This window comes from Aotus nancymaae, unplaced genomic scaffold (assembly GCF_030222135.1).
Source record: "Aotus nancymaae isolate 86718 unplaced genomic scaffold, 86718_ANA_hifiasm-v0.15.2.pri h1tg000016l, whole genome shotgun sequence".
Classification (NCBI taxonomy): Eukaryota; Metazoa; Chordata; class Mammalia; order Primates; family Aotidae; genus Aotus; species Aotus nancymaae.
The window spans coordinates 11,157,731-11,179,903 of NW_026988428.1; the positions used below are offsets into that span (position 1 = coordinate 11,157,731).

At 40.4% G+C, this 22,173-nt stretch overlaps 2 protein-coding genes across 16 annotated transcripts in view; both read left to right on the forward strand.

Annotated features, from left to right (window-relative positions):
• POC1B (POC1 centriolar protein B) overlaps window positions 1-22,173 on the forward strand; it is a 221,879-nt gene that overhangs the window by 55,038 nt on the left and 144,668 nt on the right. For 10 of the 15 annotated variants that reach the window (XR_001110133.3, XR_001110131.3, XR_001110130.3 and 7 more), the window contains exon 2: window positions 8,284-8,368. Coding sequence is in view for 8 of the 15 variants with exons in the window: in XM_012469362.3 (XP_012324785.2) it covers window positions 8,284-8,368 (85 nt within the window). In the remaining 7 variants the exon portion in view is untranslated. Of the gene's footprint in view, window positions 1-7,465; window positions 7,635-8,234; window positions 8,369-22,173 lie in introns of those variants that run through there. The other 5 variants (XR_010342955.1, XM_012469361.3, XM_012469363.3 and 2 more) reach the window with 2 other exon arrangements.
• Window positions 8,637-13,705, forward strand: GALNT4 (polypeptide N-acetylgalactosaminyltransferase 4). The gene has a single exon (XM_012469359.3). It carries the CDS (start codon window positions 8,930-8,932, stop codon window positions 10,664-10,666), a length of 1,737 nt encoding a protein of 578 aa, XP_012324782.1. The 5' UTR covers window positions 8,637-8,929; the 3' UTR covers window positions 10,667-13,705.

Consider the following 22,173-nt stretch of genomic DNA (forward strand, 5'->3'; position numbering starts at 1 on the left):
ATGCATAATCTTAGGATTGGGATGGAGTGGGAATGGGGGCATGTACTTCCTTGTCTTTCCAGTGGGAAAAGGAAAAAAAATTCTAAGTAGAAACCTATTAGAACTGTCAAAATACATGGAATTGGCTAGGTAAATTGCAAATTATTACCATGATTTGATTTTTTTTTTTTTTTTTGGAGACACTAAAAGCTACAGCATTTTTTGGTAAAAACGAAAGTCTAAGCCCTAGAAAAAGAGCTACCAGATTCTTAGGATAGGTAAGATAGCCATTCGCCGGCAGGTACTGTTGTTTCAGGACCAAGGACAGCATCTAAGTTTTTTTTTCTTCTACCCCCGCCCCCCCAATTTCCCTATGCATTTTAATCATGCCACAGCCAAACAAATATCTCTTTATGTTTCTACTGCTGCTACTCCAATAATGCCAGAATCTATCATTCTTGCAGTGTCTTCCATTTGGGAGAAAAGCATTCGTGGCAGAGGAACTAGCAAGGACTATAAAAAAACTAAAACACAGTAATGGGATAGAAAAAGACTGGAAGGCAGAGCCACAGCAAATAGAGTGGTCTAGGACAGGGATCCCCTGGGCCACATACCAGTATGCTCCTGTTAGGAACCAGGCTTCCATTGTACTGAAATTCATCCCATGAGTGTGATGCCTTTACTAATGTGCATTCTTTCAACACTTTACCTCTATTTTCTTCATTGAGGTAACATACACTTAACATTTACCATTTAGCCATTTAGAAGTGTATAGTTCAATGACATTATGTATATAATGCACTCCCAGCTGGAGTGCAATGGTGCAATCTGGGTTCCCTGCAACCTCCGCCTCCTGGGTGCAAGCAATTCTCCTGACTCAGCCTCCTGAGTAGCTGGGATTATAGGTGTCCACCAACGCGCCCGGCTAACTTTTGTATTTTTAGTAGAGACGGGGTTTTGCCATGTTGTCTATGCTGGTCTCAAACTCCTGACTTCAGGTGCTCTGCCCACCTCAGCCTCCCAAAGTGCTGGGATTACAGGCATGAGCCACTGCACCTGGCCCATTCTACTTTCTGTCTCTCTGCTTGCCACCTTTTTGTTTACTCTGCTGATTGTTACAGGATTGTACATTGGCAGCATAAAGCATCATACCTAGGAACGTGTATTTATTATAAATGTAAATTCTTGAGCCCCATTCCAGACAGACTGAAACAGAAACTCTGGATTGGAATCTGCATTATAACAAGTCCTTTGGGTGATTCTGATGCCCACTAAAGTTTGAGAACCATTGATCTAGTGGATTTAAGTGTAAAAAGCAGTAGTCGTTAGAACTTTCAATTTGTAAACCTATCACCACTATCTAATTCCAGAACAAGTTCATCACCCTAAAAATATTCCATTTTTTCATTAATAATCACTCCCCATTCTTTCCTCCCCCTAGTCTCTGGCAACCATTAACCCACTAATTCTACCACTTTAAAAAATCACAATTGAAGTCCTTCTTTCCCTATAAAGTCTTTCCTAATACAAAAACATTTCCAAAGACCAATCAAATGTCTTAAGTACATTTGACAGTATTGAAATACAATAATATGGTTACTATACAGATATTTTGTAACATTCCCATGGTTATTTGACTTACTGCTTCATATAACTTAGTTTTTGTGTTGGTTGGTTTCACTGATTATTTCATGTGGTGAGTCCTGTTTCCCTCATTAAATTTTAAGCTGTTTGACCTAAGTATTGCCATCAGTGGATGAATGGATAAAGAAAATGTGATATATATATACACAATGGAATACTATTCAACCATGAAAAGGAATTAAAGCATGTCATTTGTAGGAACATGAATGAAACTGGAGAACACTATGCTAAGGGAAATAAGCCGGGCACAGGAAGACAAATATTGCATGTTCTCATTCATATATGAGAGCTAAAAAACTTGATCACATGGAGCTAGAGAGTGGAATAATAGATTCTCTTCTTCCCAGAGAACAGGAAGGATGTGTGGGTGGGAAGGGGGAATTGAAGAGAGGCTGGTTAGACAGGTACAATCATACAGTTAGATAAAAGGAATAAGTTCTAATATTTGATAGCAGAATCGGGTTACTATAGACAAGAATGCACTGTGTATACCAAAATAGTTAGAACAAGATAATTTGAAATGTACCTGACATATAGAAATGATAAATCCTGGGGTGATGGATACCCTACATGCCCTGACTAGGTCATTATATATTCTATGTATGCAACAAAATATCACATGTACCCCATAATGTACAAATAGAATGTACTGATAAAATTACAAAATACTTTAAACTATTGAAAGATGATGATCATGTTTTCTATTTATTTTGTAGACTTTTTCAGTAAATATAGAGCTGGCCAGCCAAACTGTTAGCTTTCAATCAATGAAGAAAATATTTATTGTGCCTCTACTATGTGTCAGGGATTGTGGTGCCTGCAGAGTGATACTAAAAAAGTAGAACACATTTCTTACCTTTACTGACCTTTCACTACAGTAAGTGCTGGTAGACACATAAACATAATATAGATGTAAATGCAGCAACATCAAATAGTGCTAAGTAGAACCCTAAGTTTCATACCATCAGGACCCAAAGGAAAAATAGTAAGTTGTATTTTTAAAAGGAGGAATAAGTTCAGAGAAAGATTTTACATAAATATATCTTCCCAAGTCCTGAGATATGTTTCTTTGTGTGGAAGTTGGAGCAAGAGAGTAGCACAGGCATTCGTGACTACAGAAATAGATCTAGCAGAGGCTCCAAAGTGTGGATGTGCGTAGTTAACTGCAATGGCTTAAGGATTGGCCCAGGGGAGATGTGTGGTTAGATATAAAATAGGACTTGGTTTGAGGCATTTAAAAGTGCACTTAAAGTGCATTTTAAAGTAGTTAACTGCAATGGCTTAAGGATTGGCCCAGGGGAGATGTGTGGTTAGATATAAAATAGGACTTGGTTTGAGGCATTTAAAAGTGAACTTAAAGTGAATTTTAAAGAAGATCTATGGCATGATATGCCCAGTGGTTCCCAAATGTTGAGGCACATTATAATCACCTAGAAATCTTGTTTGAAAATGCAGATTTCTAGTATTCACACTAGACCTTCTGAATCAAAACCTCTGGAGCGAGGCCCAAAAATCTTTACTTTTAGCAAGCTACCTTGGTAAATCTTACGTTATTTGTTGGTAAATGCAGGTTAGACAGGTAGAGAGGAGAAATTTTGAGATCAGAAAGCAAGTTGGTGGTTACTAAATATTCTAGGAGGTAAAAGGCAGAGTCTTTGGAGTGATAGGAACCACAGGACAAAAAGATAGGAAGATAAAATATGTAGTGAGGAGCATGTCTATAATCCCAGCTACCTGGGAGGCTGCTGCAGGAGAATCACTTGAGCCCAGGAGTCCAAGGCGTCTGGGCAGCCCATCACATGTGTGTGTTTATGTGTCTGTGTATGTGCGTGTATGTATATATACACACACACACATATATAATGAGGATATATATACACACACACATATATGAGGATATATATACACACACACACACACATATAGTGAGGATATCGTTGATAGGACTTGGAGACTGAATGCTGATTTAAATGAATCATGCTGTTTTCAAAAATGTGATTCATTATTGATTCAAACTCATCTTGTACTTTTCCATGTGCTCTCCTATACTTTGGAGGAAGTGTATTAATAAGGGAGTTCCACTGCCTGTAAACAGGCTTAAAGTATGTTCACTCCAAGTGCTATATAGTAATGTGAACAGCAGATGGCACTTTTGAGCTATGCTGAATTTCTGAATTTGAAGACCAAATCACCATTGCTAAAATAAAAAGAACTATAATGATCATGTAAATAAATGCAATTTCTGTTTTAGGGAGAACTGGAAAAGAAGGGCTAACTAGAGGTCAGTCTGTCCTACCTAGTACCTGGCCTCCAGTAAAACCTTGTAGGTTTTTATTTTTTTATTCATTTTATTTATTTATTTATTTTGTATTTTTAGTAGAGATGGGGTTTTGCCATGTTGGCCAGCCTGGTCTTCAACTCCTGACCTCAGATGACCCACCTGCCTCGGCGTCCCAAACTGCTGGTATTACAAGCGTGAGCCACCACGCCCAGCCTGTAGATTTTTACACACTGATCCTGCTGTGGCTCCCACTCATATAAATGATTAGGTTGCAATCTAGAGAGGTCTAAATAATCACTGCAGCAAGTGGAATTAGGTTTGAGGTTAGAAAAAACTTCCCCAACTTTGACCACAGTTCCAAATGTCTCCCTCTGAGCTTTTGCTGTTTGCAAAGGTGAAGAAAAGCAGAAAAGGACAAAATCAAATATGGAAAAGAACAACAGGAAGGGCAGTTTAGAGTAATAAGTGAGGACAGTGGAATGAAAATAAAGGAGCCATTACTTTCATTTTTGTAAAACTTATTAAAACCTTGACAAGAACACAATGTTTTATACATTTGCAATACACTTACAATTACACAAAAGTCATGACAGTGATTAAGACAGTGGACTCTGGAGGCAGACTGTGAGTGTCTACAAATCTCAACCCTGTCACTTCCTAGCTAGTAACTTAATGTCTCTGCATATCAATTTCCTCATCTGTAAAATGGAAATGGTAATAATAGCACATCTCTAATAAGAACATTATGATCATTAAGTGTCAAAATTTGTAATGTACTTAGAAAAGTACCTAGCATGTAGCGAAAACATAGATAGCTATATTAGTCCATTCTCATATTGCTATAAAGAACTCCTGAGACTGGGTAATTTACAAAGAAAAGAGGTTTAATTGGCTCGTGATTCTGCAGGCTGTACAGGAAGCATGGCTGGGGAGGCCTCAGGAAACTTAGAATCATGGCAGAAAGGGAAGGGGAAGCAGGCACATCCTACATGGCTGGAGCAGGAGGAAAAGATAAAGGGGGGAAGTGCTACACACTTTTAAGCAACCAGATTTCACGAGAACTCATTATCACGAGAACAGTAAGGGGGAAATCTAACCCCATGATCCAGTCACCTCCTACCAGGCCCCTCCTCCAGCACTGGGGATTACAATTGTACCTGAGACTTAAGTGGAGACACAAATCCAAATCATATCAGTGGGTGACAAATTTTTTAAGATCAACTTTAGGTGACAGGACTAATAGGTAATTTCTCTCCCATCTTTAAAACATGTTTTTTGATAATTGAGAAAAAAGTAAAGACTAAATTTTTACTAAAACACTTAAATAAAAATCTGTATTTTTAATTATTTTGAGGTAGTTTCTAAATATCCAACTTCTTCCTTTTCCTTCTGCTGTGCCCAATATTAGACATAACACTGGCTATGAGTAATCCTGAGGTCCTGATTACTCTTCAGCTTCTGGCATTATTATGTTATTAGTGTGGTGAAATACCTATAATGAAATTTACCATTTTACCCATTTTAGGTGTACAATGTGCTGGCATTAAGTACATTTACAATGTTGTGCAAACATCACCACTATCTATTTCCAGAACTTCATCATTCTAAATAGAAACTCTGAACCCATTAAACAGTAACTCCCCAGTCTCCCTTATCCCTAGCCCTAGTAACCTCTATTCTACTTTCTGCCTTTATGAATTCACCTATTCTGGATACCTCATATGAATGGAATCATACAATATATGCTCCTTTGTGTTTGTCTTATTCATTTAGCACAGTGTTTCCAACGTTCATCCATGTTGTAGCTTGTATCAGAATTTCATTTCTTTTTATGACAGGATAATATTTCCTTATATCTATATATCACATTTTGTTTATCCATTCATCTGTTGGATACCTGGATTGTATCCACTTTTTGGCTATTGTAAATAATGCTTGCTTTGAATATTGGCATCTGTTAGAGTGCCTGCTTTCAATACTTATGGGATATACCTAGCAGTGAAATTGATGGATTATAAGGTAATTTTATGTTTAACTTTTTGAGGAACTGACAAACTTTTTCACAGAGCTACATCATTTTACATTCCCACCAGTATCCAGCACTATTTTTAAACATGGCAGGCTTTTAAAATAAGTCAAACCTAAACTGGGAATAAGTAGCAAAGTTAAGAGTCCTGCCACAGTTTGCTGGCAAGTTCCTGCTATCAACACTCTTAACATCTCATCTCCTAGACTAATGCAGTATTTCTCAACACAGACAGCTGAGATTCCCATAGTAATCATCTGTGGTGCTTGTTACATCAGAAGGGCCCTGGATTCCACCCTGTTTATGTTTATTCAGCATCTCTGGAAATGCTGCCCCTAAATCAACATTACAAATGCTAAAACATGAGACTCATCAACCCTAGATTGCTGAGTTCTCAAAGGTAGGGGAAGTATCTTAGTCATCTTTGTGTCCCTCAAGGCCAAACATATAACAGATATTTAACAAATGTATACTTAAATTAACTAATACTGTAATCTAAAGCCTCCTGTTTGTTAAGTACCATATTCAATAAAATTAAACTCAATCACTAGACAACTAGGGAATCTGTAATTAAGGTGTGTAGCATACCTTTCAGTTGCATAAAACACACATCTTACCAACTGTGTTCTATCATGCCTTTTTATGCTGCAAAGGATCCTTACACTATATAATTTTCAGCTCAGAACATCATGCTTTGAGGCAGGGTTAAAAAAAGTATATGGACTTAGAATTAGAAGAGCTGTCTCTGTATGACCTCTACGATCAATATCTAGGAATCATTTATAACTTGGAAACATTGAAAACATTTTGTAATTCTACCAACTTCATAGTTTGGCTGAAGCACAAACGATACTCTGTGTAACAAAGCCTGCTGTAGTAACGCGGTCTCTGTCTCATAAGAAAAAAACAAACAAGAAAAAGAAAAAGAAGAACGAACAAAAATCATGTTTCCAAGTCTTCCTAAAGACTTTAATTATCCTGCTGTGTAAGTTTAGTGCTCTAAGGCATACGCCAATGAGCAGATAAGAATGGAAACATATCGCAGAAAATTAGTAAGTGCATGCACAACATTTATTCATTCAGTCCACTCATTCATTCCTCACGCACATCCAGCATCTATATCAATATCACGCAGGCAACTGTGTGGAAAACAGTGGTTAAATAAATTCAAATCTGCCCTCCGGGTAGTTTCTTTTAGTATAGTAATAACTAGCAAGTTGTCCCTCTCTTGTCAAAGCTTTTCAACAAAATAAGCAGTAGGGGACCACCTTGAACGTCTCGGGTGCTGTCTCTTTAAAATGTAATAGAACTCTGATTGCATCGATCACAGGCTCACAACTCCCTTCCATTCATCCCTTATTCCCGTCCTGGTTACTACCCCACTTCCTGACATCAAACGTGGGGGAACGCGAGTGTTAGTAAACATGGGCTTTGGTGTGTGGCCACAGCTGATCCGGAGCATCCCTCTCGCCCGCTCTTTACAGCGTCGGCGGGGTCTCGGGGCTCGACTGGCCATGCCTTGAGCGCAGGGTTTAACTGGGCCGCCGTTGTTGTAGTGACCGGGAGGCGCTGCCGCTTTAGGCAGACGGTTCCGGGCGCCGCACGGTCCCCTCTCGCCCCCTCCTCTCCCCTCCCCTCCCCTCTCCGGGTTCTCCCACCCTTAGGGGTCAGGCGCCGAACGCTCCTCCGATGGCCTCAGCCACGGTAAGGACAGACTGGAGATGGGGGAGGTGGTGGGAGTTCCTCCCCGGAGCCTATCCCGGGGGCTGCGAGCCAGGTCCGGGCCGAACCTGCACCTGGCAGAGATGGAGGCAGGTGTCCGCTACCGGGTCCTGAGTCCCTCGTCCTGGGGTATCCGTATCTCACTCTCTGCCACCGGGGCGGCCAGAGTGCGGAGCCCAGAACCAGCTCCCGGGCGCTTTTCCCGGAGTTCCAGAGCTCCGGACTGAGCCGGGCGGCCCCCTGGCCCCCAGAATTCTCGGAGAGTTTCCGTGGAGCGCCTGCGTCAGAATCACCTGAGAGGTATTTAAAAAAAAAAAGTACCAAAGCCGAGGCTCACCCTCGCACCTGCCTGCCCTTTGCCAGCAGGCGGGGCCCGGGAACGTGCATTTCAAAGGGGCCGCGGTTCCTGCGATGCGCTGGACTCCGGGAAGCGCGAACTGAGCGTTTTGCGGTCCCTGTGGGGGGAGCTGGTGCCGGCGTCGCCCTGTGGCGGGACTGGGCGCGGCGCCCGCCAAGTCGCCGCCTGCGTGGCCGTTCCGAGGCCGGGCTCCGGGGGAGTGGCAGCGTCGATCCCGGCCCCAAGAATTCGAGGTGTGCGGCTACTTCAAAACTTGACAACTTTCCTTTCCAGGAGGACCCCGTTCTGGAGCGTTATTTCAGAGGCCACAAAGCTGCGCTCACCTCCTTGGACTTCAGCTCCAATGGCAAGCAACTCGGTAAGTCTTATTCTTGTTTTCCTTTTGTAATGCGACAGAAGCTCCACGTGCTGGAACGGAAACCTTTCCTCCTGTCCAGGCAGGGCCCCTAGGAGAACGGCTGAGGGCCTGTATGGGGGTTGAGAGCACCCCGAGACGAGGGCCAGCGCGGCGGGGTGCAGCCGGGGACCACTCCTCCATTCCCCGCCCCTATTAGCGGTCTGGGCCTGGTGACGACTTTCGCAAACTAACCACCAGGAGGAGTGAGTGGGAAGGGGAGGGGTTTGTCCTCGGCCCTGGAGGGTGGGGTGTTGGCTGGAGAGTTGGTGAAAAGTTGTGAGCCGAGCAGGAGGAAGTGGGGAGAGAGGAGTTGGCTGTGCTGGGGCCGAGGACCGAGAGGGCTCAGGTGACCCCTGGAAAGCCCAGGTGACTCCTGGAAAGCCCGGGTGACTGGAAAGGAGCGCAGCGCCTGCATGAAAGGAAGGACCTGCTGGAAAGTACCTGAGCTCGAGCTGTGGGTTCCGCCGCCCTCCTCCTGCGTGGTGGCTTGGTGGCGGCGTCTGCGCCCCAGCCCTGAACCGGATGGCGGTGAGGTGGACTTGGGCAGGCAAGAGCTGCCTGCTGCTGGCGTTTTTAACAGTGGCCTATATCTTCGTGGAGCTCTTGGTCTCCACTTTCCACGCCTCCACAGGAGCCGGCCATGCCAGGGAGCTGGGGTCCAGAAGGCTCTCAGACTTCCAGAAAAATACAGAGGATTTGTCTCGACCGCTTTATGAGAAGCCCCCTGCAGATTCCCATGCACTTGGGGAGTGGGGAAAATCCAGCAAACTCCATCTCAACGAGGGTGAACTGAAGCAGCAAGAAGAACTCATTGAGAGATATGCCATCAATATTTACCTCAGTGACAGGATTTCCTTGCATCGACACATAGAGGATAAAAGAATGTATGAGTGTAAGTCCAAGAAGTTCAACTATAGGACACTTCCTACCACGTCTGTTATCATTGCTTTCTATAATGAAGCCTGGTCGACTTTGCTCCGTACCATTCACAGTGTTTTAGAAACTTCTCCTGCAGTGCTTTTGAAAGAGATCATCTTGGTGGATGACTTGAGTGACAGAGTTTATTTGAAGACACAACTTGAAACTTACATCAGCAATCTTGATCGAGTACGCTTGATTAGGACCAATAAGCGTGAGGGACTGGTTAGGGCCCGTCTGATTGGGGCCACTTTTGCCACTGGGGACGTCCTCACTTTCCTGGATTGTCACTGTGAGTGTAATTCCGGTTGGCTGGAACCGCTTCTGGAAAGGATTGGGAGAGATGAAACAGCAATTGTGTGTCCTGTTATAGACACCATTGATTGGAATACTTTTGAATTCTATATGCAGACAGGGGAGCCCATGATTGGTGGATTTGACTGGCGTTTAACGTTTCAATGGCATTCTGTCCCCAAACATGAAAGGGACAGGCGGATATCAAGAATTGATCCCATCAGATCACCCACCATGGCTGGAGGACTGTTTGCCGTCAGCAAGAAATATTTTCAGTACCTTGGAACATATGACACCGGAATGGAAGTGTGGGGAGGTGAAAACCTTGAGCTGTCTTTTAGGGTGTGGCAGTGTGGTGGCAAATTGGAGATCCACCCATGTTCCCACGTGGGCCATGTGTTCCCCAAGCGGGCACCATATGCTCGCCCCAATTTCCTACAGAATACTGCTCGGGCAGCAGAAGTTTGGATGGATGAGTACAAAGAGCACTTCTACAATAGAAACCCTCCAGCAAGAAAAGAAGCTTATGGTGATATTTCTGAAAGAAAACTACTACGAGAGCGGCTGAAATGCAAGAGCTTTGACTGGTATTTGAAAAACGTGTTTCCTAATTTACATGTTCCAGAGGATAGGCCAGGCTGGCATGGGGCTATTCGCAGTAGAGGGATCTCGTCTGAATGTTTAGATTATAATTCTCCTGACAACAACCCCACGGGTGCTAACCTTTCACTGTTTGGATGCCATGGTCAAGGAGGCAATCAATTCTTTGAATATACTTCAAAGAAAGAAATAAGGTTTAATTCTGTGACAGAGTTATGTGCAGAGGTTCCTGAGCAAAAAAATTCTGTAGGAATGCAAAATTGTCCCAAAGATGGATTCCCTGCACCAGTAAATATTATTTGGCATTTTAAAGACGATGGAACCATTTTTCACCCACACTCAGGACTGTGTCTTAGTGCTTACCGGACACCAGAGGGCCGACCTGATGTACAAATGAAAACTTGTGATGCTCTAGATAAAAATCAAATTTGGAGTTTTGAGAAATAGAGCACAATAGCACTTTCGTCGTGAGCTGACAATAGCTTCAAGAAAGTCAAAGAGCCATAAGAGCCTCAGTGAAGATTGTATTTTATTTTATCAAAAGCCACCCAGCAGTCCTCTGGAGCACTGGAAAGCTGGGGTTCATTTTGGTATATCACACTGAAACTGGGTATCCAGAGTGCTGTTGTTTAATATTTCACAGTGCCTTACTTATGGGTTGTTTTATTTAAGAGCTTTGTCAATATGGTCTCTTCTAAAAAGAAGTTGACTGTGAATTGAAACACACAAAACATTTAAGTGCCAGACTTAATATTAAAGAATGTAAAGGTCCAAGAAAACTGTGATATGATTTATGTTGATGAGTAAGTTCACTGCACATCCCATTTTTTAACAAAACTAATGAATGTGCAGTTTGAGTTATTGCTATTTTGATTACATAGAATTTGAATTTCTTTTTTAGCCAGCACATTAAATTTTAGATTTTATTTGTTAATCTAATTTTTTCTAATCAAAAAGAAGTTAAAGAAAGTTGATCTTAAGGCAGAAGGCCTGGTTTTAGATACATGTGTAATTGGAAGAGGGAATTTGTTTGAGTGTGAGTTTGGAGGTCTTTTTAACATGTAGACATACCCATATCTAAATGGAATGGGGAGATGTTTACATTCCACACTTTGTAAACTTGAGCTATTGGACTTCACTGATCTATAATATATTGATACCTCAGATTCCTCTGATTTTGTAAGCTGTCCTCTCTGTGAACTTGTCTGGGTGTATAGGGTATTTTCTGAGTTCACTTCCTTAAGTTATAAATGTACTAGAAAGGGACTCTTTCAGAATACTGCGTCTCCCTTTGTTAATGCTTAAACATTTAAAGTAAACAACAATTGAGGCTTCTCTGAAGTTAAACCCAACTATGTTTATTGAAATATATGAAACTAAAAGTGGGCTAAGTTCTACCAAGGCTGTGGAACTCTCCTACGAGTTCTGGTGATCAGGAAGTTTAAGAATTTGTCTTGAAAATGCAAGGAAAAAAGACTGCCTTGGCAATTGTGAATGCTGCTTTCCATCTCCTAACATCCAGCCTGGCACTTAGGCAGCTTTCAGTAAGTGGGTGAATGAATGATTGAATGAATGAATGGCTCAACTGAGGAATGTGACTTTGGTCCAGTTATTTGATGTGTTTGGGCTTGGTTTTCTCATCTGTAAAATGTGGGTGCTGGATTAGACATTAAAGATCCCTTCCAGCTCTGAAATGTTGATTATACAGTATACTCTTCCCAGATTTACTCACTGTGAAATCTTTACAATACTTTTTATCTTTTCACTTTTGACATAGGTAATGTTGTTGAGCAGTTGAGCAATGTTCAATCCAGTTGTGAAGCTGGAAAAGAGAAATGGGTTTTAAAAATTAAGTGAGCTCAACTCACCTGAAATGGTTTATTTCTGTGGGTTAAGAAGTTTTAGTCAGTGTTTATAGTCATTTTATTTTGATAATTGTTGGACCAATTTTGTTTTTAAAACCTTTATACTCTAAAAGTAATATTTTGACTAAGAATATAAATATTTCCAAAACTAAATTATTTGAGAAGTAAATGCTTTTTTTAAAAAGTATTTTTACTGGCTTTATGCCAATATTATGTCCAGAAATCACAGGATGAATTTAGAATTAAATTTCAATTAGCTTACTTTGGCCTAGATTTATGAAAAATGCATGCTTCATAAAGAGTTTACCATATTCATGAGTAAAGTTGTTTTTAGTGTTTACTTGATGACTTGGAAAGTAGGAATTTTGCAAAAATCTGAATTTAAGGAAATTATTTAGGATAACCATTTCAAAAAATAAAATTGTTATGCAATCTGGAATATTTTCTCTTTTGCCTCTTGAAATGAAAATGCATTCATAGTTTCTATAAGTTATTTAGCAACCTTAAAGTTTATCAAAGAATTGTCCCAATTCCACATGCAGTATGCTTGATCCTGCATTTAATTTAAGAAGGATTAATAATAATTCTCTGAATTTTTCAAAAAGGGATTCTCCTAAACCCACCTACTTCTCTTGCCTAGGCTGCTTTTTAAAAATATTTCCTATTTTTTACTTATTTTTAAATTTTATCTTTTTATTTATTTTTTGTTTTCTTGTTAGCCCCTTATCATATGGGAGAACTAAAATTGTTATATTTTGGAAGTACTTATTACATTATTTTTATTTTAGTATCTTGATGCTCCTATCAAAAGGGAAATGAGGCTTTTAAAAGTAATTCTTTATTTACCTTTTGCCCTAAATTGCTAGATGTGACCCAGCAATCTTTTAGGAAGAGATTTTACGGTGGTGCTTTATTTATATCAATAATTCAGTATAGTTAGGCTGTTCATTCCTCATAATAGAGTACATAACAGAAAAATGGGACTTTCACATTTTCATATTTAGGCATGCTCCAATTTAATTCCAAAAATACTTTGTAATTTTACATTTTAAAAAAATTGAATTTAGTAGTACCAAAGTTCTCTTTTGCTGTAGATAATTAAGAGTTGACTTTATAGGTTAATGTATATGCTTAAAAAACATGTTTAGGAAAATATTTGGTGGACAAGAAGTTTCAACTTTAAATGTTCACTATGTCATTTAGTAACCTATCTAAATAGGCATTTTGAGTCATCATTAAAAAAAAATCTAGCCACCAGGATGATCTCTATAACTCAAAATAACTTGTTTATAAAAGAAAATTTGTTTACTTACCTGTTAGTAATCTCCTGCATATTCATTATATGATGGCAAATCAAACTTTTCTATGATAAAGTCAGGTTATTTTTAAGTTGTATAGTCTTAATTGGTTTAAGGTCTCCATTTTAATTAATAAAATACTTGGTTTTTATTTACTTGTCCTTTTGAATTCCTGTTTTAATAATATGTTTAAATGAGCATAAAGAATGTTGAAGTTCAGATTAATCTCCTTCGAATGATGATTTTTCTCTGCGATGAGTGGTTTCTGTCTTTTTGTATTTGTAATGTTGATTAAGACATAAAATAAAAAGTGTGCCTAATTATTTTTGCAAATAGATTGTGATCATTTTAGCCTGTGGGAACATACTCCTGTGTATACATTTATAATAGTAATGGAAGTAAGTTCAGCTTGCAGTTCTTTTACTTATTTGAAAATTCAGACAGTAGATATTTAAAAAGTCAAAGTTCCCATATTATTTTACAAGGTGTCATAAACCAGCAAGTATTCTGAAGGGGTATTAGGACCATTATTTTATTAACTACTCATGAGCAAACTAAAATGATCAGGGATCTCTGGAACCCATTGGGCCACTGTAAAAGGAAGCAGGTGGGCACCTGGACATATTAGCACCATTTTCAGTACCCTGGGTGGAAAAGAAAAATGTCTATCCTCTAAACCACATATCATTATATTTCCTCTGTCCATAAATGCAGTTTTCTTCCACAAGTGGCAAGTTTCTTCCCTTTTTCTTTTTTTATGACGGAGTTTCACTCTTCTTGCCCAGGCTGGAGTTCAATGGCAAGATCTTGGCTCACCACAACCTCCCGGGTTCAAGTGATTCTCCTGCCTCAGCTTCCCAAGTAGCGGGGAATACACACTTACGCCACCACGCCTGGCTAATTTTGTATTTTTAGTTGAGATGAGGTTTCTCCATGTTGGTCAGGCTGGTCTCAAACTCCTGACCTCAGGTGATCTGCCATCTCGGCCTCCTGAAGTGCTGGGATTACAGGTGTGAGCCACCACACCTGGCCTAAGTCTCTTCTTTAGTGATTCCTAAATCCCTATACACCTGTCTCTCCCTGGCCAGACACACTACCTGAGAATGACTATTCTAAGGACTCTAACATCAGATGGTCTTATAGCTGCATTTAGCATATATATAGGTGACCTAAATATGTTTTCACTAATTTTTATACACTTAAAAGTTTCTGTAAATACTTGTATTCTAGTCTCACTCTCTTACTAAGTGACTTGCAGCTCTGTGTAAATCACTTCATCTCTCTGTGTTTCAGTTTGTAAAAAAGACTGGAAAATCCAGAGAGAGTACATTAGTATTTGCCAGGGACTGGGAAGGGGAAGAATAGAGAATGATTGCTAATAGAGATGAATTTTTGGCAGGTGGTAGGGAGTAGGGGATTATGAGAATGTTCTGGAATTAGTGATAAAGATTGCATAATGTTGGGAAAAACACTGACTGGTATACTTTAAAAGGCTAAATTTTATGGTATTTAAATGCTATCTCAATTTTAAAAAAATACCTCAGGAAAAAAAGCAGAGTGGAGAATTTCTGGTGTCTCAGAAAAGATTTCTTTTTGCATGCTAGACCTCTTTGCATGCCTCCGTGCATGCTAGACTTTAGAACAGGCCAGTAGGATTGAGTATTAATAATACTTGAATCATTTTGTAATTTGCAGAATTAAGAAAGTTTTATGAATCACCCTTCTTAGTAGTTGGGGCTTGGAAATCAGTTTGTATTGGAGTTTTTCCTAAAGTTTCAGAGAAATTTTCAATCAATCCCTTTGGACAGGAGATGGAGATTACTGTAAAAGGTGAAATGAGTTCCTGAGTTGTATAATTGTCCCACAGCAGAAATGTAAATTAGAGGGCACATGTGCTCAGAATCTCCTGAGGCTGTGTCATGTTTTAAAAAAAAGAAATGAAAACGGAGAAGTCCTTCTAACTTAATAATTATTGGGTGCTACTTTTTCTTTTGTGCCAAGCTTTATCAATCTTCCAGACTGGGCTAGGAGTGATATCTACTGTAGGCCAGCAGTGGCTTCGGGTGCCTGGTCACCATTCTAACTAATTTATTTGCATTTATCTAATCCTGTTCAAAAGGGGAAGAGGAGGCACTCTATTTATTTAGTATTCCCTTATTTAGTTAAGGCTACTGTGTGCCAGATGCCATTTTATTCTCTGGGTATACATACAGAAGGGAAGAAAACAGATGTGCTTCATAAGATGGTATGAAGAGTTCATGGTCCAGTGGTGGAGACAAATATTAATGAGTAAACGTAAATCCATTTGTCAGTACAACACGATGAAACAAAGGAAAATAGTCAAAGCTGTGAAGGAAAGGAATAGAGTGGGTTTTTTTTGTTTTTTTTTTTTTTTTTGAGACCAAGTCTCACTCTGTCACCCAGGCTGGAGTGCAGTGGTGTGATCTCGGCTCACTGCAGCCTCCGCCTCCCGGGTTCAAGTGATTCTCATGCCTCAGCCTCTTGAGTAGCTGGGATTACAGATGCATGCCACCATTTCTCGCTAATTTTTGTATTTTTAGTAGAGGCAGGGTTTCACCAATTTGGCAAGGCTGGTCTCGAACTCCTGACCTTAAGTGATCCAAGCTCCTGGGCCTCCCAAAGTGCTGGGATTACAGGTGTGAACAACTGCACCTGGCCATAGAGTGCTTTTTAAAGGGAGGATAACAGTGGAGACATACTTACATTTATGGAGCCAAGAAATACTTCTCTGTGAAAGTTAGATGTAACTGAAGACCAGAAGAAGTTAGCTAGGTAAAGACTAAAAGGAGAGTAGCATAGGCAAAGACCAAGGGTGGGAAAGAGCTATCCTAGGTCAAGGAAATATACGAATGAGTAGAATCTGGTAAACAAAGAGAGATGAAGCTGCAGCAGGAGTCAGAGAAAGCTGAGGCAGGGCCTTGAAGCTACAGTGGGTTTAAATGGTGGCCCTCCAAAAGATGTGTCTATGTCGTAGTCCCTGGAACTTGTGATGTGACCTTATTTTGGTGGGAGAATGTCTTTCTAGATGTAAGTCTACAAAGGATCTTAATGCTTGTGAGATCAACCTGAATTATCTGGGTGGGACCTAAATCCAGTGACGTGTAGTAAAAAACATACAGAGGAGATAAGAGGAGGCCCAGGTGAAGGCAGAGGCTGAGATTGGAGTAATGCAGCCACAAGTCAGTGAGTGCCCAGAGACGCTAGAAGCTGGGAGAGGTAGGGAATGAGATCTCCCCTAGAGTCTTTAGAGAGATTGTGGCCCTGCCAACACCTCTTCTGGTTTCCAGAACTGTGAGAGAATAAATTTCTGTTGTTTTATGACCTCCAGGTTTGGGGTAATTTGTTATAGCAGCTACAGGAGACTTGACATATTTTAGGATTTTGTTCTCAGAGTTGTGGAAATTGTAGTAAGGGAATAACATGATTTGATTTGTACCTCAAAAAGACAGCTCTGGCTACTATAAGGAGATTGTAATTAGCAGGGAAATCACTTAGGGGGATTATAATAACACCAGCACATAATGGTGGTTCAAATTAGGATAGTGGTCTTCAAATTACAGTGATGGTCTGGGCAAGACAGAAATTTGGGAATTATTAGCATATAGATGTTATTTAGAGTCATGGAAATGAATGAGATCACCTGGGAAGAATGTAGAGCAATGAGAGCAAATAGCCCATATCTGAATATTGAAGACCTGCAACCTGTAGATCAGAAAAGAAGATAGCAAAATAACTTAAAGAATAATCAGAAAGATAGGAGGGAAAACCATTACAGTAGGGTATTATGAAAGCCAAAGTTAGGAGTGGGGTAGAAATGTTGAAGAGACAGGCAATATTAAATAGTCATTAGAGAGAGTGGAGGAGGAAACTAATAGAGAATCATGTGTGGCTTTGCAGTATATAAAACCCATGTGAACTTAGTTATAAATTTATTGTGTTTCGAATCTGTTTGGGGGTGGGGTGACCAGCAACTATACCAATTCTCACTAGTATAGTTACAGTCTCAGAAAAGGCAGAGTGATTGGGATTTTTGCCTTTGGAATTTGAAGGAAGGAGGGAGAGTCAAGGGATTGAACGTTATGTGTATGAGGGGGATTATAATTGAATAAGGAGAGAGATAAAGGTTATAAATTGGGTAGTGAAGTGAAGATGGTGAGAAGAGAGCCTCAATGGAGAGCAAGGGTCTGGATGAGAACATGGGTCTTGGAGTTCTGTATGAGATGGAAGTGAGTATGTCATAAGGAAAGCAAGTTGTCCTGGTGGGTTGCAATCAGTTATTTGGGAGGTGCTCATGTTCTGCTGGTGACAAGATCCTCAGAATGGGTTGCTGAGGAGGCAGGAGAAAAAACATCTTTGGAGAGGCTCTGTTTCCCCCTTGGTCTGAAATGTTCTTCACCACCTCACTCTTTACTTGGCTGACTCCCTGTCCTTCACACCTCTACTTTAAATGCCACTGATCATTCTATTTAAATTAAGATTCCACCCCCACACAAATAAGACTTCCTGCTTTATCTTTCATGCCTCTTAGCACAATTTAAAATGATACAAAGTGAAGCACAGTGGTGCATGTCTGTAGTCCCAGCTATCAAGAGGCTGAGGCAGGAAGGATAGCTTGAGCCCAGGAGTTTGAGACCAGCCCCGGCAACATAGCAGGACCCTCAGTTTCAAAAAATTAATTAGTTAAAATAAGTAAATCAATAAAATGACATATTTGTCTGCATTTCCACTTGAATTTAAGCTCCCCAATTAGAGATTTTTGACTGCTTTATAACTTAGGACTCCCGCTTTTTCCACAGTGCCTTACATGTTGCTGGGGTCAGATATCTGTTTAATTCATAGTGCTCAGAGTTGAAATGGAGAGAAAGACTGTGACCTGTGAAAGAGAAAATGATTGCTGCTTGAAAGGTGTCAGGAAACTTGGTGTCTCCAGGCAGAGTCAAGGTTTACGTACTTAAAGAGGAAGAGGGACTTAGAGAGAGGAGGATGTGAATAAAGAGGCATCATCTAGTGGGTGCTGTGGCCCAATGGTAGATTTTTGAGGAGAGAAGGCATGGGTACCAGGGTCAGCTTAAGGGGATATCCAGAGCATTATGGGAGTGAGAGTTTGCACAGTGAGTGATGACCAGAGAGCCTTAGGCTTCAGCTTCCAGTCATGATTAGAGGAAGCAGGACCTGAAGCATAGTTTTTCTTAGTAGACTCTTAGAAGGTAGGATATGTTAGTCAGTTCTTCCACTGCTATAAAGAAATACCTGAGACTGAGTAATTTACAAAGAAAAGAGGTTTAGTTGACTCACGGTTCTACAGTCTCTACAGAAAACATAGCTGGGGAGACCTCAGGAAACTTACAGTCATGGTAAAGGGAAGCAGGCACATCTTCCATGGCCAGAGCTGGAGGAAGAGAGAGAAGGGGAGGTGCTATATAGATTTTTAAACAACCAGATCTTGTGAGAACTCACTATCACAACAATAGTAAGGGTGGAATCTACCCCTATGATCTAATCACCTCCTGCCAGGCCCCTCCTCCAACACTGGGGATTACAATTCAACATGAGATTTGGGTGGGGTCATAAATCCAAACCATATCATAGGGGTTCTTAGGTTTCCCAGGATGGGTTAAAATGTGCTGAGAGGGAAGAGTGTGGGAGAAAACAATAGCCTGTGAAATGTCGACATCCCTTTTTAAGGATGCAGAAATTGAAATTTCATTAATTTGCCCAAAACTATAAAGCTAGTAGGCAGCAGAGCCTAGCAGTGGTCTCCAGCCTTTTTGGCACTGGGGACTGGTTTTGTGGAAGACAAGTTTCACAGTAGGGTTCACACTCCTATGAGAATCTAATGCCACTGCTGATCTGACTGGAGGTGGAGTTCAGGCCTTAATACTTGCTTGCCTGCCACTCACCTCCTGCCATGTGACCCAGTTCCTAACAGGCCACAGACCAGTACCAGTTTGCAGCCTGGGGGTTAGGGACCTTTAGCCTAATAGAGCCTAGTTTGAGTCTGATTCTGGAACCATGTCCTTTTCCATTAGGCCAGTCGTCCCTTTCCCAGAGGGCCACATTCAAGTTTAAACAAACAGTAAAAGCTTTTAAATGTATTTTCGCACAATTTACAGAATCTGAGCTGTACTTTAGAAGTTTCTGTTGAAAATTACATAATTTTAACATTGAAGTTGTCACTTCCCCACCTTTTTCCTTCAAGGTTATCCTGTCATTGATTCAGTCCTTCTGTAACATGTGGTGTGCTTGTACAATAAATGATGGTAAAGAACAAGTTAATCTTTCCTTTTTTAACTGAATAGAAGCACACTAAAATTTAGAATTTTTTAGTTACTTTCTCTGCAGTGAAACCATAATAAAAGTTTGCCAACATTTTTATTTTTTCAAATTCTTGATGGCAGCCTATGTGTTACTTTCTGGAGCTTTTCCTGTTATAGCTTAAAATATTACTAAAATTACAAAAGCTGAAAAATTAAAAAAGCTAAACTAATTTAGTGTATACCCTGAGAGGTAATAACATAAAGCAGTGTTTCTCAAATTTCAATATGTGTCAGAATTCAGTGAGAAACTTGTCAAAAATTTATATTCCCAGGTCTCACCCCAAAGAATGTATAATTTATCAGAAATATGTATTTTTGAGCAAGGACCTTAGTAATTCTAATGGAGATAATTCATAAATTCCCTTTGCTTTGAGAAGGTTAAAAGCCTAGGTTTTGGAGTGTTATAAAACTGAATTAAAATTTGAGCTCTTTTCACTTTTCATCTATATTACTTTGACCAGTTACTTAACCTCACTAAGCCTCATTTCTTCTTCTGTAAAATAGAGATAATAATATTTATCTGCCTTGTTGTTAGGATTAAATAAAATAATGCTTATAAAGGCGCCTAGTCTGTAGTGCAGTGATGCAGTCATAGCACATTGCCGCCTTGACCTCCTGGGCTCCAGCCATCTGCCTACCTCAGCCTCTGGAGTAGCTGGGACTACAGGCATGTACCACCAAGCTCAGGTAATTTTTAAAATTTTTTGTAGAGATGGGATCTCACTATATTGCTTAGGCTGGTCTTGAACTCCTGGCCTAATGTAGTCCTTCTGCCTTGGCCTTTTGAAGCACTGGGATTACAGGCATAAGCCACTGTGCCTGGGCTCAGTACTTATGAAGTATTTAAAAATACTAGGCTTATAGTACCAATTCATTAAAGATTTCTGTTTTTGTTATTGCCAGTCCTCAAAGACATGTGGAATTTGAATATAAAATTCAGTTTCTTCCGCTTGTCATTACTAAAGATTACTTTTTAGAACACCCACAGATCCTTTAGACCCAGCTTATACTAGCAAGCTAATTACTTAGTACAAGCTAGAAAGAAAATATGCTTAGTTATTTCCTCATTCAAGGCAAAGGGATTTTAAGTTAGTGCCATCACTTAATTATATTATTATGCAGTGCTTGCATAGTACAAACATCACAGGATGGGTTGAAAGGTGATGAGAGGTAAGAGTATTACAATTTTACAGTTTTATTACAATATTAAAGTTTGCCTAGCCAAGATTGGAAAATGTCTTTTTATTGTACAACCCTCTCCCTCACTTCAGTCTAGATTTGTTGTTGTTTTGAGAAAATCTAGCTCTCTCACTAGGCTGGAGTGCAGTAGTGTGATCTCAGCTCACTGCAGCCCCGATCTCCTGGGTTCAAATGATTCTCGTGCCTCAACCTCCCAAGTACCTAGGTCTACAGGTGCACACCACCATGCCCAGCTAATTTTTGTATTTTTAGTGGAGACAGTATTTCACCATATTGGCCAGGCTGCTCTCGAATTCCTGGCCTCACGTGATTCACCTGCCTTGGCCTCCCAAAATGCTGGGATTACAGGTGTGAGCCATTGTGCCAGGCCCCATCTAGGTTTGTAGATGTGTATGTCTGGGGATTGCCTTTTATTTTTCTTTTCTTAAAAATATTTAGAGAACTCATTCTTAAAGATTTCTTTAGAAGACTTCCCTATCCCCACCCCCTAACAAATAAAGCAATCTGGTGTTTCTTTTGTGACCCAAAGGCCAACATGAACCTGGAAATACAGCATAAAGTACAAAGTCATGGCACCAGGTGAAACTAGTAAGCTGAGTTTAGTTTCAGTAATGGGCTTTATAGTAGGACATAATGGAGGTAGAAAATATATAGAAGGACTTCTGAAATGCTTGAAAAATCCAGGGATTTCTATATGAAGGTAATCTGAATTATCAGGGTAGTTTTGTTGTTGTTGTTTTGTTTTTTTGAGACAAAGTCTTACTCTGTTGCCCAGGCTAGAGTGCAGTGGCATGATCTCAGCTCATTGTAACCTCTGCCTCCTGGGTTCAAGCAATATTCCTGCCTCAACCTCCCAAGTAGCTGGGATTACAGTCATCCGGCACAGTGCCTAGCTAATTTTTTTTGCATTTTTAGTAGAGACGGGGTTTCACCATGTTGGCCAGGCTGGTCTCGAACTCCTGACCTCAGGTGATCCACCCACCTCAGCTTCCCAAAGTGTTGGGATTACAGCCATGTGCCACTGCACCTGGCCAATCAGGATTATTTTGAATATGGAATGAAAAGGCCTGAGAGGGAATATATTTCCAATGTACAAAGTTATCTAAAATATGTACTATTTGGCCAGGTGTGGTGGCTCATGCCTGTATGCCAGCAATTTGGGAGGCCAGTAGGCAGATCACCTGAGGCCAGGAGTTCGAGACTAGCCAGGCCAACATGGTGAAACCCTGTCTCTACTAAATACAAAAACAGCT